General features: G+C 41.9%; 1 protein-coding gene across 1 annotated transcript in view; it reads left to right on the forward strand.

The window, feature by feature from the left end:
- Positions 1–1,158: 1,158 nt before the first annotated feature.
- TPD52L1 (TPD52 like 1) overlaps positions 1,159–20,629 on the forward strand; it is a 42,508-nt gene continuing 23,037 nt past the window's right edge. The window contains exons 1-2 of the mRNA XM_066614160.1: positions 1,159–1,214; positions 20,126–20,241. Coding sequence (XP_066470257.1) covers positions 1,196–1,214; positions 20,126–20,241 — 135 coding nt within the window. The 5' untranslated portion in view covers positions 1,159–1,195. The remainder of the gene's footprint in view (positions 1,215–20,125; positions 20,242–20,629) is intronic.

Genomic DNA, 20,629 nt, shown 5'->3' on the forward strand with positions numbered 1-20,629 from the left:
TAGTAATACATGAGTTGATGACCCAAAACTAGCAGTTGCTGGGGCTGTTGCACCCAGTTAGCTGCCTTCCTTCCTGCCTTGCCAGCCCCACAAGCCATTCTAATACAGACCTGCCTTTTCCTGCCATTTTTCAATTCTTTTTCTAAGTACCCCTAAAGGTCTTGGCAAGTATTGGGTCCCTTCCAACTCTATGATCCTATGATCTAAGTACCCCCAGGGGTACACACACCCCAGGTTGGGAACCAATGGTGTAAGGCACCAGTGCAGCTGCAATGCAACCCTGAGGTAAGGGAACAAACATTCCCTTACACCAGGGGTGGGCAAACCTTCCACTTTAGGGCTCCTGGACCTTTATGTGTAGAAGAGGGAATTTCAGCAAGTGCAGCTTGTCACCTGAGATGACAAGCTGCACCTGCTGAAATTCCCTCTTCTCTACCATTGTTAAAGGAGCCCTAAAGTGGAAAGTTTGCCCACCCCTGGTGTAAGGGAATGTTTGTTCCCTTACCTCAGGGTTTCATTGGTGGTGGAAAGTGGGCAAGGATTGGGCCCTGGGATACTTGAGGTTAGTCACTTTCAGTCTAATTTACCTACAAGGCGGTAGTTAGGAGGATATAATGGGGAGTGGGAAGAACCATGAACAATACAGCATGAGCTCCTTGGAGAAGGAGTGGGATAGAAGTGCAATGATTAATAAAAGGAAACCATTCCAGGCACCCAGCCTTCTGCAAGGCTATTGTACACAGTACATTTTTAATGGCTAGTCACCAAAGACTTAATGGTGTGCGCTTGTGAAACTGTAACCAGCACCTGTGCCACTTGAATGAGTTTTGTTTGTGCCCACACACAGGTTACACCTCCTTGTAAAGGGGAGGAGAGAAGAACGCGCTTTCTGTGAAGACAGGCAGGCGGTGGATGGGAAATGCAGTCAGCTTCCAGGAGAGGGGAGAGTGCTGAGCGGGGAATGGGCCGGCAGGTGGCGCTGTTGCGAAGCGTCTTCCCCGCAGAGCGAGAGCGTCGGAGGAGGAGCGCAAGGGGAGCCAGGAAAGCGAGCGAGCGAGCGAGAGCCGGTAGCGGCTTGTGAGCAGAAGAAGCAACAGTCGTAAGAGCAGCGCAGCCACGGCGGGGCTCCCCCGTGCAGGGCTGTAGTAGGTGCTGCTGCTGCTGCTGAGCAAGCAGATCCCCAGCTGGAGGGAAAATGGAAGCTCAGGCAGAAGGTGAGCCTTAAGGCAGCAGCCAGGTGCCGTGTGGGGCAAGCGGCACCTTCTGGTTCTTTGGATAACTTTCCCCCCTTATGCTGGTGGATGGTGGGTAGGGGGGGCCCTTTGGTGCTATCCTGAGGGGGGCTGTCTCTGAGGCACCAGAAGCTCATCTTCTCCCTGAAGCAGAGCACCTTTTGAGCAGCAGGGCTAGAAAGAAAGGGGGATTTCTGTGGGGTGTCCCTACTGCATGTCCTTCTGTGCATTGCTAGAGTGATGGAGGTGAGAGGGCTTGTGCAAAAGCTACTTTCTGGGCTGCTGTGAGGGTGGGAGGGCTAACATTTGAGGCTGCAATCCTACCCACACTTTCCTGGGAGTAAGCTCCATGGACTATAATGGGACTGACTTCTGAGTAGACAAGCATAAGCTTGGGCTCTAAGGCTGCAAGCCTATCCACACTTTCCTGGGAGTAAGCTCCATTGACTATAATGGGACTGACTTCTGAGTTGACAGGCATAGGATTGGGCTCCGAGTGACCTATAATGCGTCACAATCAGTAGTGATTACTTGGAATCATTCAGTTTGTGTGGAGTTCAGTGCATCTGGCAACCCAGTACATGTCCCATAACAGGATTTCTTAGTTGGACTCCTGGAGATGCTTCAAGAAGAGACATTCAGACAATGGCTATTTGGATACTTTCGTAGTAAGATCCCAGGTCTCATCCCACCAACTGTTGTTCTTGCGTCTCCCCCTTCTTTCTATGCTCCCCATTGTATATGAAATTGTCATCATCTAGTTTTAAAACGTCCCACTTTCAGGGTGACCAGATGTCATGACTGCAAAAGAGGACAAGGCACCCCAAAATGTAGGACGTTCAAGAAAAATGCAGGACCTGACAAAATGAAAGCTAAAAACACTCATATATGGATTTCATGTGGTTAATTTAAACACGATATTAATTATGATTAAATTTTAAACTATGTCATGCACAATGTAATTATTATTATTATTTATTATTTTATTAATTTATACCCCGCCTTTTTGCCCAATGGGCACACAAGGCGGCTAACAAACAATTTAAAAGTACAACATGAAATATGTAATATCTATAATTTATTAATTACAATAAGGCTATGCGCTGCCTGCAGGGGCCCACTCAGGGGAAAAGGACGACATTTAAATTATTTTCCCGGACACGAGGCTGATAATGAGTGCATGTCCTGGAAGAAGAGGACATCTGGTCACCCTGCCTGCTTTGAACCTTCCCAAACTGAAAATGTCTCCCAAGAAACATTTGAATTTTTTGTAGCTTCCTTTCCCTGAGATTGGAAAGTTACCTGCTACTTAGAGAACAGAAGTTCATTTGATGACTCGCTGTGTGGAGTGGAGTATGTTGTTTAATTAGAGGTTCTTGTGGACTTTTTAGGATGAAATGGCTTTCAGAATACCTTCGACTGTTTTACTCCACTAATGGTACTAGGTATAAAAACCATCTTTCCATGAGGGTTGTTGCTGTATTATCTCTAGGGCTTTGCCTGGATTGCTGCATAACAGGCCTGGCAATAAAGAGCAAACAAACTGTCAGAATAGCTCCTAAAAATATACTGCTCCGTATACCTGTATTCCTAATCATAGCTTTTACTTTATTAACCAGTAATGTTCTCTTCTCACTGTTCGTTTGTACACCCTAGATTTATTACAGATTTCATGCTCATGATATCAGGCTCTGCTGGAGCTGGGTAAGCATTTAAAATGGTTGTTATTAATGGAGCAATATCTGTCTAATCGAATAGCTTTTCCATGCAGTGGAAAAGTGCTTTTCCATGCAGCACTTGCTTCTTAAGGACCACTGTGGAAACTATCATCCTCTTGTAAGTCTGTCAGTTGCATGTATATTTCATGTATGCAATTCATTGAGGGACACTTGCCACATTGCATTTTGCAGTGAAAATGACATGAGTATGGAAAGAAATATCTAGTCCCACACTCTAGATGTGATGGAATTTTTCTGAGAAAGTGCATAAAACTCTTTTAACCATGTTGTAGCAAAGTAAGTTCTTAAAGCCTTCCTGTTGCTTAAAAATGCAAGTAACTCAAGTTTAAAAAAAAAAAAAAGACAATGGAGGCTGTGTTTTAAACTGATATTAACTCATGATTGGGCTTTAAGAAATTATTTGAATGTTATTGATTGGGTGCCATTTCTCGCATTACGGAGCAAGTCTGCAATCCTCTGTACATTTATTTTGGAATAAAGCCTCTTGTATTCTTTGGGATTTGTTTCCAAATAAACGTGCAAGGGATTAAACCTTAAGATGGTACAGAGAATGTAGATTTATGTACACAGTCATTTCTCAAACAGTTACAAATGTCTGTTTTAGCATGAGGGTACTCATTTTGGCTTCACTGCCTGTCACAAAGCCCAGTTTTGTGTATACGCAGTGTCATGTGCGAAGTGGCCCTTAGTTCAATGGTAAGGCAGACCATTGAAGGCCCATTGTGGGAACACAATGACTGTATCTAGAATGGATCAAAATGAATATCCGTGTGCATCAATTACATAAGGCTTAAGTGTTTAGACAAGCATAGGCAAAATGATAATCCATAAATGACCTTAATCTACTGTAGTTGTTTGACAATTTGGTGTGACATTGTACTCCTTCAAGTGGAAGGAAAGGACATTGGATTTTGGGAATCTATCTATTTGTCCCAGCTTGGGCTGGGTATGTGCAAGGTAGAGGTAGGCTGCCACTGATTGCCAGGTGCAGGGGAGGACACCAGGATGCAGGTTGCATCCTGAAGCATTTGGTGGGCCATTATGAGATACAGGAAGCTGGACCAGATGGGCCTTTGGCCTGATCCAGTGGGCTCTTTTTATGTTCTTATGAGCTACAGAAAACATGGTCCTGATGCAGAGACCCAATTTTTGAGCTCTTCTAGACAATGGTTGCAAGCTTGATGAGTTGCTTTGATAACTATTCTAGGTGGCTGCAAGCCATCTTGTAAGCAAGACTCTATCAAGCTAAGTTGACTGGCCGAGGCCCTTGGGAGCCAAAAAGTAAAATCTAAATGTAGTGATGTTAACACTTTACAAAAGCATACCTGTGCTCCCACGTAAGCATACACAGGAATGTCCATTTCAGTGCCATAGCTACCATTTCTGAGCCTAGCAGAATAATTGACTTCAAGCCATTTTTCAGATTCTTTCCCACACATAGTTGATAGCGGAATGCCCTCTGTACATTTTTTCATACAGGACTACTGTGAGCCTGTAAGAAGCATTTTATTAACCATGTAGTTTTTTTTCTGTGGTTCTCTTCTGAATGTGATAATTTGATTTAATTGTGGGCCTGAATAATCATCAAAGGCCGGAGCACTTTTGGTTCACCTCTCTATAGAGAGCTAGCAAAACGACTTAGCTGTTAAGCCTTATTTTGAGGGATTACCCAGGATACATGTAGTGCTTGTGTTGTTAACGAATATGTTTTCTACACAAGGCAAGGTATTATGTAGTGCCTATAATGGAGCATTTCATTTTTGTTGTGCTTTGTTTTGTTATGAAAAGGCTGGTAAGGGGGCAAATGTTATAGCGCCCACTGAGCGATCAAGTATTTTCAAGTAACCAGCCTGCTTCTTAAACCTTTTGCACAGTGTTTCGTAGAAGCTGATTATTAAAATGAAAGGATTTTGAGCCTCAGTTCTTAGTTTGTCTAATAATCCTAATGCAGATTGCAGCATACCAGGGTCTTTATTTTGGTTTCCTTTCTTCCTCTCTGTAAGTGATCTTCCTCAATAATATTGCGGGGAATTGAATTATTTCGGTACAAAGATGGGCAACTTACACGAAAGCACTGAAAATATATTATGATTTAATTTGTATCTCTCACTCAGAAATACATTGGATTCTAGGACAGAGGTCGTAGACTTGATGCCTTTGGGGACAAATTAGAAATGATGTGGGTGATCTGAAAATAGGATATCCAGTGTTTTTGTTTTTAGTGTTAATAACTACAAGAGGAGGAACCCTTTTCCTAACCCATGTGTTTTAAAATACCCCCCCTCGCTAGCTGCCTAGGTGCAGACCTCTAAGGGGCACAGTACTGACCTTTGAGTGCTGCCATTTTGTACTTATTCTTGCAATTTAAAATAAATTTAGCAGTTTCAAGTTTTCTGCTTCTCATTTTCTCTACAAGTCATCTGTTTTTGAAAATTGAAGTTGGTAAATTTTGGGAAGGGGGTGCAAGTAGTTAGCCTTGCCTAGGGTACAAAATAGCCTGGCACCACCCTGTGTTACAGGTACCTATTTTAATAATGTTCTTATTATGGTGTCCTGAAAAATATTGAGGTGAGTTCTCAAGTAATGAGATTTGCAAATATAAGACATTTGAGCTTTATGTCCCCTGTGCATGTTGTCAGCCTGTTAAGTTGTTCTTCAAAGCTTCATAAGAGCTATCAACTTGCTTTCTTTAGTGAAAGTTGTTTGAAAGGATTTTAACAGTCAGTGCAGATAGCTTTTGTGCAGGTATTACAGCCATGTGTCTACCCAGTTTCATGTGTCTTGAGATCACAACATAACTTCATGTTTTTTTGGAAAGATTTGTATGAACGTTGCACCTCTGACTTTATATTTTTATTATAGGGTACTATTACTAAATAACCTTAATGAATGTGTTTTTGTATATGGAGAACTTGCTTCGCAGGTAAAACATATTTTTTTTCTGCAATTCTTCATGTAGTTCCATTTTCATGGAAGGGATTTCCCATGTTAAATTTCTCTCCTAAGGTAGCACCTATTATGAATATATATTTGCTATTATGATTATTGTACCTTTTCTGAGCAGCACACTAAATAATTGCATAGGAAGTTTGATACATGTTGTTCAGATACAGTGATGTGCGATTTCATTAGAGACACACAGTCAATCTGGATAATAGCATCTGGACATCCTTGGGCATCTTGGTTTTATTTAATTATTTATAAATAAAATAAATGTATTTGTCCACTGTCCGAACATACACATTTTATGCAACTGCAAAGCAGACATTATGACAGTGTCATAGTAAATGTTGAGATAGCAGTTATTTTTCATGTATTCATGAAAAATAACAAATATCTCAACATTTACTATGATATTTGATGTTTGGATTGATATAATAATAATAATACAGGTATTTATATACCGCCTTTCATGGTCTTCAGATTTCTCCTCAGACTTTATTTCAAGGCGGTTTACACAGGCAGGCTATACTAAATCCCTATAGGGATTTTTACAATTGACAAAGGTTCTGTCTTTCAAGGACTACAACATTTCAGATGGATCCTTTTATGATCTGGTATCACGTTCTGGTCTCCAGTTTCCTCCCACGCAAGCTGACAATCCTTCATATCTCACTTGAAGGGCGGCCAAAGAGCAGATGGAAAAACTCAGCTTGGCTTGTCAGCTGCTTCAAGGTCTTGCCATTCACGGTGCTGGTGGCCTCGAACTGGTGACCTTCAGCTGTTATCTTCAGGGAAACGGAGGCTCTACCCTCTAGAGCAGATCTCCTGCCCATATGATCATATGATATGATATTGATATGATATGATGTTTGGGTTGAAAACACCTTTGGGGTCTTGTTTTATAACACAGAAAACCAGACGTGTTAATGGAGAAGAGATATGTCAATCAGGAATTGGATTCTTAAGTTGTTCTGGACAGGATTGTGCTTCTCTTGCTGTTTCAGATTTGCATTGGGGAGTGCTCTTGAATCCAAAGTTGAACCTGGATATCCAGATGACGGTTGTGGACCAAAACATCTTTAGGCAGCTGTGTTCAAGGACTTGAAAAACTGAGATAAAAATGCTTTTAAGTAAATAAAAGCAGAATCTTGGCCATTGGAAACAGCATTGTACCGCATTGTTTTAAAGTGCTATGAGGAACCTGTGTTTTAATTCTACTTCTAGCTAATTATGAAGCAGTAATCCCTTAGCAGTGCTAACTGGTCCTCAGGAAGCAACCTTGGAAATATTTTATTCTCCTTGATTAAGCCTGGTTATTCTTTTTCTTGTTTCTGAGATAGGGTAATGAAATTTTAAGAGCTTCTCAGAGAAGACCAACAGGATGAGATTATTTCACTTTTAGAGATAATTGGGACTGCTTTTATTAGTCTCCATACCCCCCCAATTTGCAGATTTAACATTGAATGTTCCAGTAAATGTGTATAAGAATAAGCCTCTTGTTTCTGTTCATTGTGAATATGTGCTCTTGCCCAGGCAGAGATAACAATATAATTGTTAACATTTGATTGGCCCTACCCTAGTTGTGAGATTATCCTCCTGTATCTGAAAATGTGCATTTTGACAGCAAGCTCAATGTTTCTTTCTAAACTCATCCTACTGGCTTCTGATTGGGTGCTTTGTTCAAATTAAAATCTGTAGACCCAAGTGATCTGTTAGTAAGAAATGAATCTCTGCCCTCAACCCTGTTGATTTCAATAAAGTAAAATGATGCCGTCCTGAAACTGAATATTTTCAGTAGCATTATGTTCCCTGATTTGTGTGACACAGCTCTACCAGTTAACCAACAAAGCAATAGCAATTTGCTTTTATTGCCTTCAAATATTCATTTAAGCAGCAGGAAAGAAATATAATGAGCCTGTAAAGAAATGAAATTGTGTACAGTAATTTTCTTCAGCATGCTTTGCTAAGGGCAGCATTTCAAACAAAATGAATAAAGGAATGCGAGAGCTTTTTGTGACCCCCCCCCCCCCAATAATTGAACAGCTGTTCAGGAGGAAGTAGAGAGCTCTAGTCATTTTCAAAGTTTCTTTCTATGTTCCTTCTTTCTGTTATGTGTATTGTGCCATTTAAGTTTGTCATAAGGTCTGAATTAATTAGGTGCATATACTGATGATGAAGAGAGAAGGTTGTATATGTGATGGAGAGAAATAGTAATGTAGATCTGGCAACAGGGAAGGAACGTTTGTTAGCTGGGTCAGCATGTGCTGTTCTTTGCAAAAAAAAATTGAACTTGAGATTTTAAAGTCTGTCTTCAGTATTAGACTATCATGGATCTAGCAGTGTGTAGCCACTATGAAGCAAGACTTTACTATGTAGTCATTGTACTTGTGAAAATGTATATATGCCATATATTTATGATTTGCATTTGGGCAGTGCCCATAGGCCCCAGTTATGATAACTTTGCCACCTTCTTTATGAGTGTGTTCAAAAATTGGAAGGAGTGTCTGTCAGAACTGTTTCATTAGTTAATTTGTACGTCCTTCAGTTGTGTCTGCTTTATAATAATGTGAGTTAAATGCTAAAGCATGTTGAAATTTTGGTACAATATAGTGTACAGTTTATTTATTTATTTAAAACATTTCTATCCCTCCTCTCCTCTGCTGAAGAAGAAGCCCAAGGCGGCTTACAATACACACACACAAATATACAGTAGAATAAAAATACAAAATACAATATACCAATAGAAAATAAATTGTAAATGCAATGGGGGGAGGAAACAACAATTGGAGGAGGGCAAAAAATACTCAAGGAACTGCTATAGAGGCGCAGGAGGCAGACATCCCAAATGCAAAACGAAACAAATGTTTTAAGCCCTCGCTGAAATGCCATGAGGGAGGGGGTAGATCTTAATTCCCCCGTAGAGAGTTCTGTAATTGTGGTGCCACTCCTGAGATGGCTTGCCCCTGTGCCACCATCCCCCTAACTTAGGAGAAAGGTGGCACTCCTCAGATAACCTAAGAGGGCAGGTTGGAATATATATGGAGAAAGCGGTCTCTCGGATAACCCGGCCCCAAACTGTGAAGGGCTTTAAAAGTCAAAACCAACACCTTGCATTCGGCCTGGAAATGAATGGGCAGCCAGTGCAGATACCGAAGCAGGGGTCCAACAGAATCAAACTGCCTAGCTTCAGTAACCACCCTGGCCCCCTCATTCTGTACTAGTTGCAGCTTTCAAACTATCTTCAAGGGTAGTCCAACTTAGAGTGCATGACAGTAATCCAATCTTGAAGTCACTAGGGTATGGACCACCATGGTCAGGTCCGATTGATTCAAGTACGGCTGCAGCTGGCGCATCCGCCAGAGCTGAGCAAATGTACCTCTGGCCACCACTTCCACCTGTCTCTCCAGGGAAAGCTGTAAATTCAGGAGCAAGAAGCCAAGAAGGAGCGGAACCACTGCAAAGCAATGCCCCCAATCACCAGCTTGTCCGGCTGTTATTCTGGAGACAACCCAGAGCCATCATGACTACTAGCCATTGAGAGACCTGTTCTCCATGGATTTGTTCATTCTCACTTTAAAGCAGAGGTTCCCAAACTCCTCTGAGGGAGTTGGGAACCTCGTAATTAGTAGCGGGGGCGGGAACAAAGGGGGTGGCCCCACAGTGATTGCAGCGCTGCAAGCACCCAGGGACATTTTCACATATGTAGGGGGCTGCTGAAGCCTCCATGAGGGTCCTGGAAGCTTACAGTCCTATCTGCAAGCCTCCATGTGGCTGCCCTGAGCTCTGATTACTGAAGGAAACTACTTCTGGTTTGCAGTTGCGCAGTCGGAGCTTGGGGAAGCCTTAGAACATCACTTCTGGTTTTTGGCAAATCAGTTTCAATAAATGACTCTTTGTTCTAGTATTGTGAGAGAAGAAGAAAAACCTGTCTTGATCCACTCTCACCACACCATGCATAATGTCATAGTCTCAGTTGTGTGTCCCCCTTTATTACCTTTTTTCCAAGGGCCCAAATGCTGTAGTGTAGACTTTTCCTGTAAGGAAGGTGTTGCAGCCCTCTGATCATTTTGGTTACCCACTTTTACACCTTTTCCAGCTCAATATCCTTCTTGGACACAATATAATATAATATATATTATCTAATATTATAATATCAGTATCTTATTCTTGGTCCTTCTTCTAATGACTCCTAGCATGGAATTTGCTTTCTTCACTGCTATCATACATTGGGTTGACATTTTCATTGAGCTGTCCACCATGATCTCAAAATTGCTGCTTTGCTCCAACTTCTGATATTTATGTTGAAAAGCTTGGGTCCCAACACAGATCCTTGAGGAACTTTCTCAATTATGAGAAGTATTCATTTATTCTTATTCTCTGCTTCCTGTTCATTAACCATCTACCAGTCTATAAAAGGACCAATCATTTTGTTTCATGAGAGCCTGTGGTGGGGAACCTTGTCAAAACTTCTTAAAAATTAAAGTATACAGTGTCATTTGGATGACACTTCATTCACTTGCCTCTTGATGCTCTCGAAGAACTCTAGAAGGTTCGTGAGGCAGGGCTTATCTTTGCAAACACTTTGCAGGTTCTCCTTCAGTAGGGCTGCTTCTTCTAAATGCTTCATTATTTTATCTTTATTATTAATTTGACTGTCGTGCAATTTCCTGGTTCTCTGCTGGAATCTCCTTTAAATATTGGTGTTACAGTATATTGGCTGCCTTTCAGTCCTCTGGCCCTGAGGGCAATTTAAAGGACAGGTTACATAGTTTTGTGATAAGATCAACAATTTCATATTGGAGTTCCTTAAGAATTATTGGGTGGGTGTCATCTAGACCCTGGGATTTGTTAATATGTAATTTGTCAGTCTCGAGAACCTCATTCCTTCTCAGAACTTCTATTTGACTCAATTCATCAGACTCCATCACTGAGAAGGCCAGTCCAGGCATGGGTAATTCCCCTATATCTTCTGCAATCAAGACAGACACACAGAATTCATTTGGGTTATCTGCAATTTCTCCATCTTTAAGCTTCCCTTCTATTCACTTGTTATCCAATAGTTCAACTGTACCCCTGGAAGTCTTTCTGCTTTTGATGTATATGAAGACGTTTTCATTGTTTGCTTACCTGTACTTAGCCATGTTCTCCTCATATTCCCAGTTAGCTTCCTTTATTGTTGCTTGCACTTCTTTTGCCAGAACGTGTTTCTTTTTGTTCTACTCGTTTTGGCAACACTTCTGTTGTAATCTCCTTGACCCCACTTGTGAGCCATGCAATGCCTTTACTATGGGCAGTCCAATCCTATCCAGGCTGCCCGTGCTGTGATATAGCAGTGCCAAAACAGCCGTTACTATATCCCATGGGGCCAGGGAGACAGCCAGAGGTACCCTCAAGGTAAGGGGATACTTGTTCCCTTACCTTGTGTCGAGCCCCAGCAGACTCTATGAGCTTACTCAGATCTGGACCAGCTCAATCTCTGGCGCAGATCTGAGTAGACCAGTGTAGGGCTTTGAGGCTAAGGAGGGGAGATAGGATCCGGCAGCAACCTTGTTCACTGTCCCTCCCCTGAACTACCCTCCTTGCTGTCCAGTTTCGCTCCTGCGTCACTTCCACCTGCCCCAGAAAGTGTCCCTACTACTCAGTGGGATACTTCCTGCTGATGGCTCCTGGGGCTCCTCCAACTGGCATGGAGGACCAGCGTCCACCTGCACTGCCCTCTTCACCAGCGTATCTGTTGTTTTGGCTGCTGTGAAGTGCCTTATGGCATTTTTGTGACAGTTGTCTCCCACGCAGTGTGCGGGAGACAGGTGCTAGCCTGGGATTGGATTGGGTCCTTAGTTGTATACATACTTGTTGAGCTTCCATATTGTGGCTTTAAATAAGTTCTATGTAGTCAGAAAATATTTTACCTTTTTGACTTTTCCTCTTGAAGATCTTTTTACAAATCCCCTCATTTTTGAAACACCTGGTTTTTAGAAATCCAGGGTATCTGCGTTGGAGCTCCTTTGTAACTTTCCAATTAAATATGTGTTAAACTGGATATTGCTATGATCACTGTTCTTTAATGGTTCAACAACACTTGAACCTTGTGCTAGTCCTGGGCACCACAGAGGTTCAAATCCAGAGGGGCCTCTCCTCTGGTTGATTCCAAGACCTAGGGTTCAATCATTTAGTGTATCTAAACATTTTCTCTGTGTCATATTGTGAACATTAATGTACCAGTGTATGTATGGGTGACTTCAGTTAGAGACTGCTACACTACCTACCCACTGCTGTCTCCTTTAAATGCCTCTTCAAGGCAAAAACCCCCTCTGCATTTTGCTAGGAGAGTGACAGCATGTCTCCAGTAAACACTACATTATTTTGTTGTCCTGGTGTTTCCACCTACATTGATTCTGCAAAGGAGCTTGGCCCTTCTCAGTGTTTTAGTTTGTTGGATTTCATATCTTGTTTGACATACGAAGCTATGTCATCTTCACCTGTCCTTTAAGTGTCTGGAATAACTGTATCCCATTGGTTTTCTCTGATCCACCAGGTTTCCATTATGTCTACCATATCTGTATTTTAATTGATGACCTGGATGTTTCTGGCATTTGTATATAAATATCTGTACATTATGTCCTCTTCCTGATGTTGTCAGCCTGTGCCATTTCTCCCACAGCCTCATATTCTCTTTGGTCTGCTACTCTGCCCTACCACACACTTGTTTTCTTATTGTGCTTCCCCCCTTTTGAATGATCTATAACATTTACATCCTGTTCCCTGTGGGATGCATTGGTCTGAACCAGGTACTGCTCTGCTTCTTTGGCTTTCCCCCAGGAATAAGTTTAAAAGCTGCTCTGCCACCTTTTTGATGTTAAGCACCAGCAGTCAGATTTAAGTGGAGTTTGTCCTTTCTTTGTAGACACAGCTCGTCCCAAAACATTTCCCACTGTTCAATAATTGCAAACCCTTCCTTCCAACATCACTGTCTCATGCACACATTGAGAAAAGTACATCCACCGAATTCCTAAGAGTTGAAACTGGCATATTGCTGTTTACATTGGCACTTATCAATGTATACTCTCTGAATTACTATCTAGAAGAAAAATTATCAAAATTGTGTGTTCAGAAAGTCTATTTCTAAATTCTGAAATGAAACAGTATGGTCCTAGAAAGCAGTGCACTTGTTTCAGAAGTAGGGGGTACTCTCAAATCCTCTTTTTTTCCAGTGTGATGGCAGCTAAGTTGGTACTTAGGGGTAGATTTTTTGTTTTCTGTATGGTCCAGCTAGATTGGTTAATTTATTATCTGCTCCTTGGTTCCAGTTAAAAAACATTTAATATATACTTGAAGTATTGCCACAACTCACTAAATAGCCAGTCATAGGATGCTGCCTTATATTGAGTCAGATCATTGGCCCAATAGCTGAGTATTTTTGACCCTGACTGGTAATCACACTCCAGAATTTATCTGCCCTACCAGGAGATGCCAAGGATTGAAAAATGAACTTTCTGCATACAAAGTATGTTCACCACCACTGAGCCATGGCCCACCCTTGTACTTTTATGTTGTTTAAAAGAAATAAAAAGGGCTTAAGTTTTGAACAAATGTCATAATGCAGTTTTGGATATATAAATGTTCCATGTTCCTAGAGATAACGGAAATGGTTTAGTCCTCATTTTCTCCTTATTGAATACGTTTGTCAATTTACCAAGATCTAAGTATATCGGTTTTTATTTGGATTTTATCTTTGATCCATTCATTCCAACAGGAAATGGGATTTCTGCTTGCTAGTACAGTATTAAAATTAATACCAGAAGAAATTGATTTATTCACTTTCAGGAAACAAACCATAATGATCAGCATTTTTATACAGAAATTTCTGTAGTAGATTGCTGCAATTGAAAATAGCTATATTTAAAAAATGATCTTCCAAATACTACTATATGTAAAATATTGGTATACTTTATCTTTAAGGCACCTTTTTGTTGCATCTTTTAGTTCTGCTGAGACCTATGGTCTAGATCAGGGGTGCTCAATAGGTGGATCGCGATCTACCAGTAGATCGCGAGGCAAAATGAGTAGATCGCGGAGTGCCGACCCCCCCCCTTCAGGTGCCTCTGGGAGGAAACGCCGGGAGTAAGGCCCATTGTACTCAATGGGGCTTACTCCCAGGTAAGTGTGGCTAGGATTGCAGCCTCACAGCCTAATCCTAGGCATGTCTACTCAGGAGTAAGTCCTGTTATACTCAGTGGGGCTCAAGGTACACCAACATACATTGTACACATAAATGTTATATGTTATGATGGCGCGAACATTGTAAAAAAAACTCTGGTAGATCTCCGGGCCTTGCTGGGTTTCAAAGCAGCTCTTGAGCCAAAAAAGTGTGAGCACCCCTGGTCTAGATAATAAATATATACAGGTGTGTGTCACTTAACAACAGGAATACGTTCTCCTATTCCCATTGTTATGCAGTTAGGTCATTAAGTGAACATTCATTCCAATCTGTTGCCTTTGTTGTGTAAACAGACATTCTTTGCCAGATACTAGCTGGCTGCACAGGCTACTGGATACAGATTGCCTCTTCTTTGCATTAAGAGCCCCTCTCTTGTGCAAACAGACACTCTGCTGCAGGCTATGGGAGACGCAATTGCCTCATTAACAGCATCTTTATTGTGCTTTGACCACTATCATATAGGCGGTTGGTTGTTAAGCCAGTGGTTGTTAAGTGGCGTATGCCTGTATATAGATGGCAGGATTTAGGAACTGGATTTAGCAGCATGTTTTCATAAAGAGTATTCAAAGATTATGAATACAAATTAACAACAATATAATAAGAATATGAAAACAAATTAAGTATCAGTCAGAGGTCTGTCTAAAGAGAATATTGTCTCTTGACAAGTTATATGTAGAAATGCAGAGCACTGTAATAAGTGCTTAGCATTGAAAATTACATTATGTTACAATGATATAGGCAGCCTAATTTAGCTCCTGGTTGTGGAGCAGGGAGGACAGGAATTGGAAGATTTCTGTGCATGAAGATCATAGGACCAGGTACTCAGCACCGTTGTTATTGCATGTATTCCTGTATAGTAAGCCATAGTATAGCAATGTTCATCATAATTTGCACAAGTTCCTCCTGGTTAGACTGTGCAGAGGATCTAGCTAGCTTCAGTACCCACAAGCTTGCTAAGGAAGGGCAGGTGGTTGGTGTCAAGTCTGTACTGCATTTCTGCTTTAAGTATGAAACTAGGAGTAATAATAATAATAATAATAATAATAAAACTTTATTTTTATCCCGCCCTTCTCCCAAAAAGGGACCCAGGGCGGCTAACATATAAAACAGATTAAAACATAATTTCACAAACAGATAAAAACATATTAAAAAACACATTAGCAGAACCCATAAAAACAGTAGTCAGAAGAGTCAGAATAAAAGAGCATAAAACAGCAGTTCTTAGAGGAATCGGGCCTGTAAAAAAGCAACTAAAAGATATATAAAAGAAAAAGGCCATAACGTCAGAAGGCTTGGTTAAACAACAAGGTCTTCAGGCCTCGCCGAAAGGTCTCGAGGGAGGGAGCCATTCTCAAGTCAAGGGGAAGGGAGTTCCACAACGTTGGTGCCACTACTGAGAAGGCCCTATTTCTTGCCGCCGCCCCACGTACCTCCTTAGGCGGCGGCACTTGTAAAAAGGCCTTCTCTGATTACCTGAGAAGACGAGCCGGATTGTACGGGAGTAGGCGATCTCTAAGATAACCTGGCCCAGAGCAGTATAGGGCTTTAAAGGTCAAAACCAGCACCTTGAATTGGGCCTGGAAACGAATGGGCAGCCAATGTAGCCCCCGGAGAAGCGGGCTGACAGAGTCAAACCGCCTAGCTCCAGTGACCACACGGGCCGCCGCATTCTGCACTAATTGCAGTTTCCGAACCGTCTTCAGGGGCAGCCCCACATAAAGCGCGTTACAATAATCTAACCTCGATGTCACTGTAGCATGGATCACCGTGGCCAGGTCTGCACGATCCAAGTACGGACGTAGGACATAGGAGTAGGCTTCAACCTCATCTGTTTGTGTGACTTAGAAATAAATCCATACTACAGTCTAACCTTGGGAAAAAATTAAGCGTTCCAAACTCTGTTTGGAAGTGGAATGCTAAAATATAGGTCAAAGCAGCTTTAATTTCTTTTCTGTGTTTCCGACAGATTTCTGCTTACCTTGCTAACTGTACAGAGAGGCACTTTATCAAGTGGTGCCCCTCTTATATTTAGCAGAGAAAGAGCAACTGTCCCTCTTCACCACAGCATTGTATCTTTTCCATGTCTGTTGCTGGTGTTTCTTCTGCATCCCTTTTCCATTTTGAGCCCTCTTGGAAAAAGGAGCCATTTAATTATTTGGTTTTGCTTTGTGAACTTTTTTGTTGAAAAGTGGTATATAAATATTCTTAAGAATAATGTCTCATGGTAATATTAGAGTTCAAAGAGACCCACAAGATCATCTAGTCCAGCCCCTTCTGTAGCAGGAAATCCCCCTAGAGCAGCAGCGTAGCTAATGATTGTGTAGCCTGATGCTGATGTCACAACCGGAAGTGACATCACACCTGGGCTTTTTAAGAAGTGAAAATTGGGGGGAAACTCACTTCCTCCTCCCATTAGCTCAATACCCACTTGCTCTGCCATCTTCCCCCAGCCAGTGGCATAGCTCAAGCAACTATCTGCTACCTGGGGTCAAAGAAGATTTTGTAGCCCCAACCTCCACAACAAAATCAAATTTAATTTGTTAAATAAATAAATGAAAAGTGTGCTCCTTATTGGTTAAAGACACTGTATTGGGGTTATTCTCCCCCTGCTAAATATAAGAGGAGCACAACTTGGAAAAGTGCCTCTTGTTAGCAGGGATAACTGTATTATGATGCATGGAAGTGAGGTGACTCCTATTAATGCCTTATTGATTCCATGCTGTGTCATAATAACATCTCATTGGCTCACAGAAAAATTGGTCTCATCGTCTTGAATTAAGTAAATCTCCTTTTTGTTCCATAAGGCAGTTGTGTTTTCATTTTCTGGTTAATTGGTCATAACGTTTGATAGAATACAGATATTCCAGTGCAGTTTGTTTCATTGCGTTCTGCATTAAAATACTTTTCCAATGATATATAACATGATGGTATTATTCGTAGATACCAACGTTTTCACAATTTTGGCCACTAATGTCGAACTCAACTTGTTGCCTCCCAAAGCTTGTTACCCAGTGTATTTGCTACCCCCTGCACCCCTTAGCTATGCCACTGCCCCAGGGCATCTCCAGTAGGTGCCTGTTGAGCCTCTGCTTGAAGATCTCCAGTGAAGGATAATCCACCACCTCCCTCGGCAGTTTGTTTCACTGCCAAACCACCCTTACTGTCAGTTTCTTCCTGATGCCCATCTGGAATCTTCTCTCTTTCAGTTTGTGTTCATTGGATGTAGTTATACTCTCAGAGACAGCTGAGAACAAATTTGTTTTGTTTGTTTTTGTAAATGGTTTGATTTTTCCTAACATTGATTTTTCCCCTCTAGAATTAGAAAAATAAAAGCAAAAAAAAAAAGTATTTTAAATACAGTCCTATCCAGGGCTGTTACAGCAGGGCTGCCAGGCCCATGCTGTATCCAGCGTTGGATTCAACAGGTGGGAGGTCTCTTCAGGGTAAGGGAAGAAGCCCTTCATCCTGCTCAATGAGGCTACTCAGATCTGCGCCAGCTATTTAGATGGCATAGAACCAAGTAGCCCCATAAGAACATAAGAACATAAGAACAGCCCCACTGGATCAGGCCATAGGCCCATCTAGTCCAGCTTCCTGTATCTCACAGCGGCCCACCAAATGCTCCAGGGAGCACACCAGATAACAAGAGACCTCATCCTGGTGCCCTCCCCTACATCTGGCATTCTGACTTAACCCATTTCCAAAATCAGGAGGTTGCGCATACACATCATGGCTTGTACCCCATAATGGATTTTTCCTCCAGAAACTTGTCCAATCCCCTTTTAAAGGCGTCTAGGCTAGACGCCAGCACCACATCCTGTGGCAAGGAGTTCCACAGACCGACCACACGCTGAGTAAAGAAATATTTTCTTTTATCTGTCCTAACCCGCCCAACACTCAATTTTAGTGGATGTCCCCTGGTTCTGGTATTATGTGAGAGTGTAATCTCCCTATCCACTCTGTCCACCCCCTGCATAATTTTGTATGTCTCAATCATGTCCCCCCTCAAGCGTCTCTTTTCTAGGCTGAAGAGGCCCAAACGCTGCAGCCTTTCCTCATAAGCAGGGGTGCCCAAACCCCGGCCCGGGGGCCACTTGCGGCCCTCAGGGACTCGCAATCTGGCCCGCAGGGAGCTCCTAGTCTTCAATGAGCACCCGGCCCTCTGCAGACTTGCTGGAGCCTGTGCTGGCCCGACGCAATTGCTCTCAGTGTAAAGATGGCTGTTTGACCTCTCGCATGAGCTGTGGGACAAGGGTTCCTCCACTGCTTGCTGTTTCACATCTGTGATACAGCAGTGGCAGTGAAGGAAAGGCTGGCTTTGCTTTGTGCAAGAACTTTTATAAGCCTTGAGCTATTATTGCAAGACCTTCAATCACTCATACAAGTTCCATCTCTAATATATTCATTTATGGAAATTTATTCAAATTTGAAATGTCAATTAATTTGGCCCCCAACACAGTTTCAGAGAGATGATGTGGCCCTCCTGCCAAAAAGTTTGGACACCCCTGCTCATAAGGAAGGTGTCCCAGCCCCACAATCATCTTAGTCGCTCTCTTTTGCACCTTTTCCATTTCCACTATGTCTTTTTTGAGATGCGGCGACCGGAACTGGACACAATACTCCAGGTGTGGCCTTACCATAGATTTGTACAACGGCATTATAATACTAGCTGTTTTGTTCTCAATACCCTTCCTAATGATCCCAAGCATAGAAAAGCCCATGTAGGGCTTTTAGGCCCAGGACAGAGGTCACAATGTGGCAGAGGCCTCCTCTGCTGTCCCTGCCCCCTCCTGGGTCTGAATCACCCGCTCCCTGCCTTCCTTGCCTCCGGAACACCCTCCCCTGTCTCCTCTGCCACCCGGCACAACACTTACCTGTCCTGTTGGGTGCGATGCAGGATAGTGGAGGGCTTCCCGCCAGTGTTTACTCACTAGGTGTAGAACAGCACTTTATAGTGCTTTTACGGCACCCAGCGCTGTCGCTGTTGCTGCAGTTGTGGCACAGACCAATAATAGGATTGGGCTCTTAATTTTAGTATACTTTTATACCTTAAATTGTACATGTATGTGCTTAGGATTGGCTTAGCTGCTGTTCATATAGAAGCAACCAGTAACAGGAAGCAATGAGACTGAATTTACATTTATTTATCAGTACATACTGAAAACTGTAGAATCTGACATTTCACAATTCTATGCCTGAATATATATCAACAGAAATAGTCCTTTATTGTCTTGTTAAATAAAAACTATTAGCTCTAAATTTTTTATTTAATGGATAGCATAATTTTGAGTTTACAACTTTCCTCTTAAGACCAAGGCAGAAAGTAGCTTCTTGATTTTTTTATTTGAACTTTCATTCTTATTAATTTGCAGCTTTCCTTCGCCCAAGCAATTTATAAATCATATTATGCAAGTCTGGAAGACATTCTCATTGACACATGGAATAAAGAATTTTGTAATGGTTTCTGTAAATATTTTGTACTTTTGTAGTAGAAATGAGGAATCAGATTGTTTACTATCAGCAAATTCTAGAGCTGCATGATACATTGTGCTCACATTTTGTACTGGAGCCCTTTCTTTATGTGTGGTAGTAACTCTGTGCATGGAAAACATGCTTGAAAAAAATATAATTATCTACTCTGGGGTTTTACTGAGCTTCTGTGCTTAGCCTCCACACTGACAGAAGCCCAGTGTTGTCTGCTTCAATACAGCAGCTTTCCAAAGTCTCAAGCAGAGGTCCCTGTCAGCCCTGCTACCTGGTTTCCCATCAGTTGGCAATGCCAGGGCTTATATGCAAAGCATGGTTCTAATACAGCGCTACGGCCAGGTAAGAGTCCTTTGAAAAAAGAGTTTTCAAGGGATTTACAAAAGCCTAGAGAACTCCAAGCCAGTTCAGCTATTTCAGGACAGTAGAAGTGAGTGTTGGACATCTTTGATTTAGTTTCCACAGACAATTTCTCACAATTTTGTTGATGTTTTGGCTTATTTTCAAAGGTCTGTTGGAAAGACAAGCATTTCAAGAGGCAGATGAAGACGTGGTCACTGATGTTGATTTTACCAACATGATTTCTGAAGAAGAGAGAGAAGAGTTGAAGGCTGAACTTGTCAAGGTAATGTGCCGTATCATAGCAAAAAATGTGTGAAGAAAGTACTATATATGTGAATATATGATTGTAACAGAACTTCTTAGTTAAATTGTAGAATTACCACCATTTGTGTGAAATGGAACCCAGATGAGGTTGGCAGAGTTCGGCTGGCAATTAGACCCATAATTTTAGTTTGCATTGTCTCATGGTTGAACTTAGCTTTGGCCCACGGGGCTTTACTTCCTACAGGTGTCTCATAACTACATGGAGCCACTCTCACATTGTTTGGGTCTGTTGTGGCAACTTGCAAGGTATGATATGAGTTGCGACTGAATATCGGAGAAGATGAGGGAGATAGCTACTACACTTATTCTCTATGTGTGGGTCGACTTTTCCTATAAAGTTTTATGGG

This window comes from Tiliqua scincoides, chromosome 1 (genome assembly GCF_035046505.1).
Source record: "Tiliqua scincoides isolate rTilSci1 chromosome 1, rTilSci1.hap2, whole genome shotgun sequence".
NCBI classification, from domain to species: Eukaryota; Metazoa; Chordata; class Lepidosauria; order Squamata; family Scincidae; genus Tiliqua; species Tiliqua scincoides.